The sequence below is a fragment of the Rhipicephalus sanguineus genome, chromosome 1 (assembly GCF_013339695.2).
Source record: "Rhipicephalus sanguineus isolate Rsan-2018 chromosome 1, BIME_Rsan_1.4, whole genome shotgun sequence".
NCBI classification, from domain to species: domain Eukaryota; kingdom Metazoa; phylum Arthropoda; class Arachnida; order Ixodida; family Ixodidae; genus Rhipicephalus; species Rhipicephalus sanguineus.
The window spans coordinates 249,438,983-249,448,306 of record NC_051176.1 but is presented as its reverse complement, the minus strand read 5'-3'; the positions used below and the strand labels follow the sequence as shown (position 1 = coordinate 249,448,306).

Below are 9,324 nucleotides of genomic sequence, written 5' to 3'. Positions count from 1 at the left end.
AAGCTCCTTTCGGTCGAACTGGAGAGTTTGGAAAAAAGCGACTATAAGGATAGCAGCGGACGAGACAGCGGGGCTTAACATGTGGCGACCCAGCCAGCCCGTAGTCGGCCTTGGAAGCAACCTACGTCATCTGTTCTCCATACGAAATCGACTCGTGATTATCAGCACTACAACGAGATGTGTGCGTTCTGTTCATCCAAGCAGCACTCCACGGAAGCGTGTTCTACCGACATGTCCCTGACGCAAAAGAAGCAAGTGCTGTCGAGTGACAAAAGGTCTTCCGATGTACCACGAAAGGCCACATGGCACGCGACTGCAAGCGGAGGATCTCGTGTTCGAAGTGCAAAGGCCGACATGCCTCGAGTATGTGTGACCCAGACAGGATTCCGCAGGACTCGCACCAAGCCGCCCGGACTCACCGTGCAAGTGCGACAGTTTGCTCATCACTAGGGAGACGACGGCGAAGCAGCGATGGATACAATGCGTGCGTCTTCCTCCAAACGTTCAGAGCCTGGGCGGTAAGCGATCACAACTGCCGCTACGTGCGAGGTGTATTCGACGGTGGCAGTCAGCGTACCTTTGTCACCGAGGAGTTGTCACGACACTTGGGCTTAAAATGCCTCGGATCCATAAACATGGCTCTCAACACCTTCGCCAGTGCCTCAAACCAGGCGGCCGAAAATCGACGAATAGTGGAGCTTCGCTTACGAAGTCAATTTTCTGACATGGAGGTTTCGCTAAGTGCCATTGAGATTCCGCACATCTGCCAAGACATCGACGAAACAAGAATGGAAGTCTCATTCGTCGCTTCTTTTAAGAAATTGGGAAGGGACGTAGCCGATGAACTCGCACACGCATCAGGGATCACACAAAGTGGAATCAGCGTGCTGATCGGCTCTGATCAAATGTGGAGAGTTCTGACCGGTGAAGTCCTACGGTGTGAGGACAATGATTCACTGATTGCCATGAACTCCAAGCTTGGTTGGACGTTTCAAGGACGCACTACCTTCTTGACATCACAGTGTGCCACAGCGAAAATGATGGTTTGCGCCTTGAAGACTCAAGTAGTCGAGTCAGATGAGTTTCTACGGACGTTCTGGGAACTGGAGCACTGTTGTGTTGTGTTTCGGTTTCGGTTTTGAGAATGCCTTGTAAGATGCCAGGGGGCGCCGCTCTGGTGTCGTTATTCTACAGGCGCACTTGTAAATAAAATGAGTGTGTGAGCAGTACTCGTTGTGAGCGGTCGTACTTCTTTTCTTCGGCGCTTCGCGCCAACCCGCGTGTTCGGGGCTGGACGGCGTCCCCGCCGGCCGCGTTCGTCGAGCCGGTCGTCTTCGTCTGCTGCCCTCGTCGGGACCACCAGCCGCCGACACAGCAAGCACCTTGGCATATCCGACTCAGTTGAAAGACCTAATGAAGTCAGCAAGGTCATGCAACACTTCGAAAGCACCATAACATACTGCGACGGAAGGTATGAAGTGGCGCTACCTTGGAAGGAGGGAGGCGAGCTTTCCGACAACAAGCAAGTTGCTGTGACAAGGCTCCATAAGCTGCTTACTCGTCTAGCGAAGCAAAAGGGATTATTACAGACATACGACGATACCATACGCGAGTACGTGCGAGCGGGACACGCCGAAATTGTTGATGACGTTCCTCCGGAGCCAGACAAGTTGTACTACATGCCACACAAGGAAGTCATCAGAGAGCAGGCGTTGACTACGAAAGTACGGGTGGTTTTCGACGCATCATCTCATGACAAGGGATGCAAGTCTCTCAATGAGTGCCTTGAAAAGGGAGACAACCTCTACCAAGACCTTGGGAAGATACTTCTGCGTTTCAGGACACATCCTATAGCGGTAATCGCTGACATAGAGAAGGCATTCCTACAAATATCCATACGGAAACAAGACAGAGACGCATATCGGTTCCTGTGGTTTGCCGAAGGTGACTTAATGGGTAGTCAGCTCCAAGAATGGAGGATGACTCGTGTACCCTTTGGAGCTACATGCAGCCCATTCCTCCTCACGGCGAACATCCTTCACCATGTGAGGAGAACGCAAGGTGTCAAAGAGAAAACAGCAACAAGACTGGCCGAGTCCTTTTACGTAGATGACCTGGTTACGGGCGCCGACACGGAAGACGAAGCTGAAGAATTTTGTCGTGGAGCGCAACAAATCATGAAAGCAGCGGGAATGGTCCTACGCAAATGGACCAGGAACTCACCTAACCTAATGGTTGCACTGGAACGACAGAAGGAGTCTGCCAGTCAAGAACTGGTAGTGCTTCATGAGCAATCTGTTAAAGTTCTTGGCGTTGCTTGGAATCCCGTTAAGGACGAGTTCAGTTTCTCGGTCGACCGACTGCTAGACTTTATGAAAGAGAAACTTGACACTAAACGGTTCGTCTTACAGGCGACGTCGAGAATATTTGACCCACTCGGAATGGTTGGCCATTGCCATACGGATACTATTCCAAAAACTGTGGACACCTGGAATAAGCTGGGATGACCAACTACCTGATGACCTACGAGACGAATGGCAAAACCTAGTACGGCAGCTTCCACAACTGCAGGAAATATCGATTCCTCGCTATCTGGGCGGAAGGAGGAAGGTTCCAAGTGAAATGCACCCGCATGACTACTGCGACGCCAGCCCAGCAGCGTACGGAGCCGTAATATACGCCGTTACTACCATGGCCGAACGACCCATCTTGCTGATCTCCAAGGCACGTGTGGCTTCCATTAGGAAAGCGACGCTACCACGCCTGGAGCTTTTGGGCGCACTGGTTGGCGCTAAACTGCTGACATACGTGAGCAGTGCACTCAACGACATTCATATTGAGTACACTATGTGGACCGACTCCACGATTGTACTGTCATGGATACGAGGAGACTGCACGAGGTGGAAGCAATTCATTGCTAATCGTATCACGGACATCAAGTGCAGAACAAAACCATCCCGATGGAGATATTGCCCAGGATTGGAGAATCCGTCTGATTTACTAACGAGAGGTGTGACGTTAGACAAAGTTAGATCCAGCTCAGTGTGGTGGCATGGTCCTGACTGGCTGCACGGTTCAGTGGAGAAGTGGCCTCTCCAACCTCTCATTTCACCGGACATGGATGAAGCTGCCAGAAGCGAGATAGCAGCTGTTCAAGTAGTGACGGCAACGGAGAGACTTATTCCAATTATAAACATTGAGCGTTTCAGCAAGCTTCAGCACTTGCTGCGAATCACAGCTTGGGTGTTTCGATTTACAGACCGCTGCCGACACAAAACAGAAGAAACTAGCCACCTGACTGCGACAGAAGTCCTGCGGTCCGAGCACTACTCGGTTAAACACGTCCAAAACCAAGAATTTCATGCAGAAGTGAACTGCCTAACACGCGGACGGACGCTGGAACCCATGTCCTGCATTGCTAACCTTCGCCCGTTTATAGATGCTGACGTAATTCTCAGAGTCGGTGGACGCTTGTCGCTCCTGAAGTCACCGCTAACAGTCAAGCATCCAATACTTCTCCCAGCAAAGCATCATTACTCCGCTCTGGTTGTCATCAGAGCACATCAGCAAGTCCTACACAACGGTGCACGAGAGACGTTCACCCAGCTCAGAGAGCACTACTGGATTTGTCGCGGGCGTGTCTTGGTGAAAAAAGTTATACGCAGTTGCAACGTGTGCAAACGATTCGCCGCCAGACCAGGAAGTGCTCCAACAGCGCCTTTACCAAGTCACCGGATAGAGCCAACAAACCCTTTCGAGGTTGTTGGTGTAGATTTCGCAGGCCCGCTCTTAGCACGCACGCAAGACGGCGACGCAAAATGCAACGTAGCACTTTTCACCTGTGCTGTTTCGCGAGCAATTCACCTTGAGCTCGTCTCCAACATAACAGCTGAAACATTCATATTATGCTTGCGACGGTTTGTCAGCCGGAGGGGACTGCCCCGCGTTATCTATTCGGACAACGCGAGGACCTTTCAAAAGACGTCAGCGGATTTAAAGCGCCTATGTCACATCTTCAAAGAAGAGGACGTCGCGAACCATCTCACCGTCAACGGCATTACCTGGAAGTTTATAGTGCCCAATGCACCATGGTGGGGTGGATGGTGGGAGCGACTGATAAGATCGGTGAAGACTTCGCTGCGTAAGATTCTCGGGAGAGCATGCCTCAACTTTGAAGAAATTATGACAGTGCTGACAGAAGTCGAAGCAGTAATCAACTCTAAGCCTCTAACCTTTGTCCAGACAGACGAAACGGAACCGTGCACTTTGACTCCAGCCGATCTACTGCTTGGACGTCGACTAACTGCTATGCCATATGACACGGTCGACGTTGACGCCAACTCGAGACGATCGGATGTCATTCGTCGACATGCCTACAGAAGGCTTCTAACCGAGAATTTTTGGAAGCGATGACGGAAAGAATATTTGCTGCAGCTCAGGTCTGCACATTACGCAGGCAATCAACGAGCCACGGACTTAAAGGAAGGTGAAACCGTTATCGTACATTCCGAGGCGTCACCTAGACAACTATGGAAGCTTGCAAGAATCCTTCAGGTTTTTCAGAAGTTCAGATGGGCATGTCCGTTCGTGCAAGGTTAAACAGCAGGGAGGTCTGACCGTGACAAGGCCCATACAAAAGCTATACCCGCTAAATCTCTGTAATTAACTTCATTTGCGCGGCCGGGAATGTTGTTTCCATCGCGACCACCAGCGAGCCGACAGAAGAGGACAAAGAAGTACCAGTGAGCACGAGAGGAAACGGGGACATAGGACTACTAGCAGGGACTGAATGGCCTCACTCAGTGTCAAATAAAGCCCTCTTTTAATCACCTCGACGGTATCGAGTTCTTCAACGGCTTCTCGACGCCATACCCCAAACACATTCAACCAATACACGCAAGCAACATATAGGCCTATACAGGGGCTTAGACACTATAAATACTAATAACTTGCGTCAGTAGCCCTATAATTTATGGAGAAGCTAGACGCCAAGGTTACGCGAACTGCAGTGGCGCATTTTACACTACAAAACAACTATACAAGAAGCATTCTAACGATAAAGCGTCTTAAATAAAGGTGGCGGAAGAAAGAGGGAGGGGATACTCGTTGTATATGTCGTTACTCAATGTTTCGCTGCTTGAAATTCCATTCTCCATACAATTACGTTTGCTTATTGTCATAATGTGAAACACTGCAAGTGTTTAAGATAGCCGAATTTTACCATACAAATACACTTTTGTGACGCTGGTTTTACGCACAGAACTTGAACGCACCGACAAATTTTGTGAGAGATTCTGACATCACTACTCAGCAAAAAATAATATTTTATTCAGGAAGCACACACTTTTATTTGCCAATTTACCTAGTACTTACGCCAGCAACCATAAAGTACCCGCGCTTCGAATGAAAACCAGATGCATGGTATACGATTCTCTTCAAACGGCGTTACTCGCTCGGCGATCGGGAGCCGCCCGGAACGTGCACTGAAGCGCAAGAGAGATCTCGCGATAGAAAACCCCACTTCGTCGTCTTCTTCACAGTTGCACACACCATCAAATTATGCGTCTGTACATCTCCATAAAAGCGAGCCTGCACTTGTACCTCACCATTCCATGGGGGTTCTCTCCGAGATTTACTATGGATGTCCTGTGGTGAAATAAACTTTTTCTAAACGGATCTATTGAGCATGATGTGGCCCTCCGTGCATTCTATGGCTGTTTTGGTATGGGACCCTTCTTTGCCATTTATGACGTGCGGCGGAATGTTTGGTACTGCTTCGTGGCAACTCTGCCGCTACGTCTGCCTAGTTCCGCGATGATCGATCTCCTATTCTGTCTTTTACTTCCCTCTTCCTTCTAAGCTCCTCTGCTTTTCCTTTCCCTCCTTCTATCCCCCTCCTAAATAAAACCAAAAACAGATAAAACCTAATACGTAGAGGACACGTGCGTGGTCGAATAAAGGGACAAAGTTCGTTTTTATGCCTTTGTACCCCTTGCGCTCGTGGGACACACTTTACGGCTCTGCTACCGCACTTGACAAAACAAGCCCGTGTTGCTCAGGTATACCGTTCACGTTGGATAACTTATGCTTGGATCAAGCGCATAAAGATCTATTAACAGCGGGACTGCTTAAGCAGGGCGTAAGGTGTAATCCGTGCACTGGAAAAAAAGAAAACGGGTAGGCGCCACAGAAAGCGGGTATAGGTGCCATGCAGCTCCTATAGTATCATAGCCATGCATAGTATAGTGTAGCAAGGAGCAAAACAAATTTTCACAACGGGCAAAACATAACGAAATGACGCTAGAGAAACATCGAAGTGGTATATGCACACTCGTATGTTGAAGAGTCGTATATGTATCATATAACCAGTTGTTTACAGTTGAGTAACGATGCCAACAGAAACATGGGTGTTGTCAACACCAGACGCGGTATGATGATATGTAGTGCTTATATTCTTTAATACTGAATAGCGCGAAGCCGAACTGGACAAAGAAGAAACACAGATGCACAGGACAGGCGTTACTCGCAACTAAGCTTCATTCAGGAATGTTTCCCTCGATATATACACAGCCGGGTGGCACGCGCAGTCGCGCTCCACGTACGTTACAGTCACAGTTGCAGTTGTTACAGTTTCGTTACAGTTGTTATGCTTATACTTGTCCTTTATGACGAAGAACGCGCGCACGTTTCACGAACACGTTTGTATTTGTAGAAGGGGTTCGTGACATTTCTTGAACAAGGACATCATCACCGTGATCAGTGAGCATCAGCAGCTGGGCCGGACTTGTTAATAGGATCCGCTCGTGATCGCGGTTACGAGGGGTCTAAGTGTAGAGACGTGCGAGGTGCAGTACAGCTGGTGGAAATCCTGGATTCCTCTTACGTTGCAATGATCTATGATGCCTCCTGTCGTGGACATGGCAGCGAGGTCTTTTGATTTCCTGTCCACATCTAAGCCGTCTTTTACCAAGTATAAGTAACAGGCGCTGTTGGGTCTTCATAAATCAATGTTGAAGTCACCGGTAATGATGAGAGGCCTGTCTCTCTCAGCAGATTTATTGTAGGAAGTATTAACCCCGGTTTTTGCGTAATCCACGGGGTCCACGTTGCGCACTACATGGACGAGTGGATGGTAGTTGAGCGTCTTCCAGGGGTGTTCTGTCTTCAGCTTCCTCCCTTTCCTTGCCTCCGCCTCGGTGGTGTAGCGGTTACGGTGCTCGGCTGCTGACCCGAAGGTCGCGGGTTCGATCCCGGCCGCGGCGGTGGAATTTCGTTGGAGGCAATATGCTATATGCTAGATGCGATCACGGTATACGTTGAAGAATACCAGATGGTCAAAATTGCCGCAGCCCATCGCTACGGCGTATGTCCTAATCATATCGCGGTTTTGGGACATAAAACCACTATTAGTATTATTATCACTTTTCTTGCATGTCAATGTGTGTGTTCGGGGTTACTGTGTTGGTTGAGACTGTGTATCACCTGTGGCACATACCCGCTTAACATGAACTCTGGTATACGGGTATGTGCCACACGTGACTGAGAGAAAGAGTTTGATGACGTACGCGACAGGTATTTTGCGTTATTCATGCTATAACCAATGAATAGTGTTCGTCAGACACTGATCCCCTGCTATGCCAATTTTGGTATATTACAAGGCATGGAGACGATTGGGAGAGCGCCCAGACGTAGGCGGCTAGATAGATAGATAGATAGAGATAGATAGATAGATAGATAGATAGATAGAGAGATAGATAGATAGAAACGGCCAAAGTGCCTGAGGTTCGCTAAGAAATGCTTCGCATTTAATAAAGCGTATTACATAAAGGTGGCGGAAGAAAGAGGGAGGGGATACTCGTTGTCTATGTCGTTACTCAATGTTTCGCTACTTGAAATTCCATTCTCCATACAATTACGTTTGCTCATTGTCATAGTGTAAAACACTGCAAGTGTTTAAGATAGCCGCATTTTATCATACAAATACACTTTTGTGACGCTGGTTTTACGCACAGAACTTGAACGCACCGACAAATTTTGTGAGAGATTCTGACATCAGTACTCAGCAAAAAATAATATTTCATTCAGGAAGCACACACTTTTATTTGCCAATTTACCTAGTACTTACGCCAGCAACCATAAAGTACCCGCGCTTCGAATGAAAACCAGATGCATGGTATACGATTCTCTTCAAACGGCGTTACTCGCTCGGCGATCGGGGGCCGCCCGGCACGTGCACTGAAGCGCGAGAGAGATCTCGCGATAGAAAACCCCACTTCGTCGTCTTCTTCACAGTTGCACACACCATCAAATTATGCGTCTGTACATCACCATAAAAGCGAGCCTGCACTTGTACCTAACCATTCCATGGGGGTTCTCTCCGAGATTCACTATGGATCTATTGAGCATGATGTGGCCCTCCGTGCAATCTATGGCTGTTTTGGTATGGGACCCTCCTTTGCCATTTATGACGTGCGGCGGAATGTTTGGTACTGCTTCGTGGCAACTCTGCCGCTACGTCTGCCTAGTTACGCGATGATCGATCTCCTATTCTGTCTTTTACTTTTCCTTCTAAGCTCCTCTCCTTTTCCTTTCCCTCCTTCCATCCCCCTCCTAAATAAAACCAAAACAGATTAAACATAATACGTAGAGGACACGTGCGTGGTCGAATAAAGGGACAAAGTTCGTTTTTATGCCTTTGTACTCCTTGCGCTCGAGGGAGACACTTTACGGCTCTGCTATCGCAATTTACAAACAAGCCCGTGTTGCTCAGGTATACTGTTCACGTTGGATAACTTATGCTTGGATCAAGCGCATAAAGATCTATTAACAGCGGGACTGCTTAAGCAGGGCGTTAGGTGTAATCCGTGCACTGGAAAAAAAGAAAACGGGTACGCGCCCCAGAAGCGGGTATAGGTGCCATGCAGCTCCTATCATATCATAGCCATGCATAGTATAGTATAGCAAGGGGGCGGGAGAGGTAAGTGAGGGTGGGATGAGTGATGTAAGGGTGAAGAGGAAGAAAGGAGGAGGCCATAGAAAGCGGCTATAGGTGCCATGCAGGTCCTATCATATCATAGCCATGCATAGTATAGTATAGCAAGGGGGTGGGAGAGGGAAGTGAGGGTGGGTATGAGTGATGTAAGGGTGAAGAGGAAGAAAGGAGGAGGCCACAGAAAGCGCGTGTAGGTGCCATGCAGCTCCTATCGTATCATAGCCATGCATAGTATAGTATAGCAAGGGGGTGGGAGAGGGAAGTGAGGGTGGGTATGAGTGATGTAAGGGTGAAGAGGAAGAAAGGAGGAGGCCACAGAAAGCGGGTATAGG

General features: G+C 48.7%; 2 protein-coding genes across 2 annotated transcripts; both read left to right on the top strand.

Moving 5' to 3' along the window:
- The first annotated feature begins 1,430 nt into the window (after positions 1-1,430).
- On the top strand, positions 1,431-2,507 carry LOC119382279 (uncharacterized). Its single transcript, XM_037649985.1, has one exon. It carries the CDS (start codon positions 1,431-1,433, stop codon positions 2,505-2,507), a length of 1,077 nt encoding a protein of 358 aa, XP_037505913.1.
- Positions 2,508-2,691: 184 nt separating this feature from the next.
- LOC119382270 (uncharacterized) lies at positions 2,692-4,413 on the top strand. Its single transcript, XM_037649978.1, has one exon. It carries the CDS (start codon positions 2,692-2,694, stop codon positions 4,411-4,413), a length of 1,722 nt encoding a protein of 573 aa, XP_037505906.1.
- Positions 4,414-9,324: the final 4,911 nt, after the last annotated feature.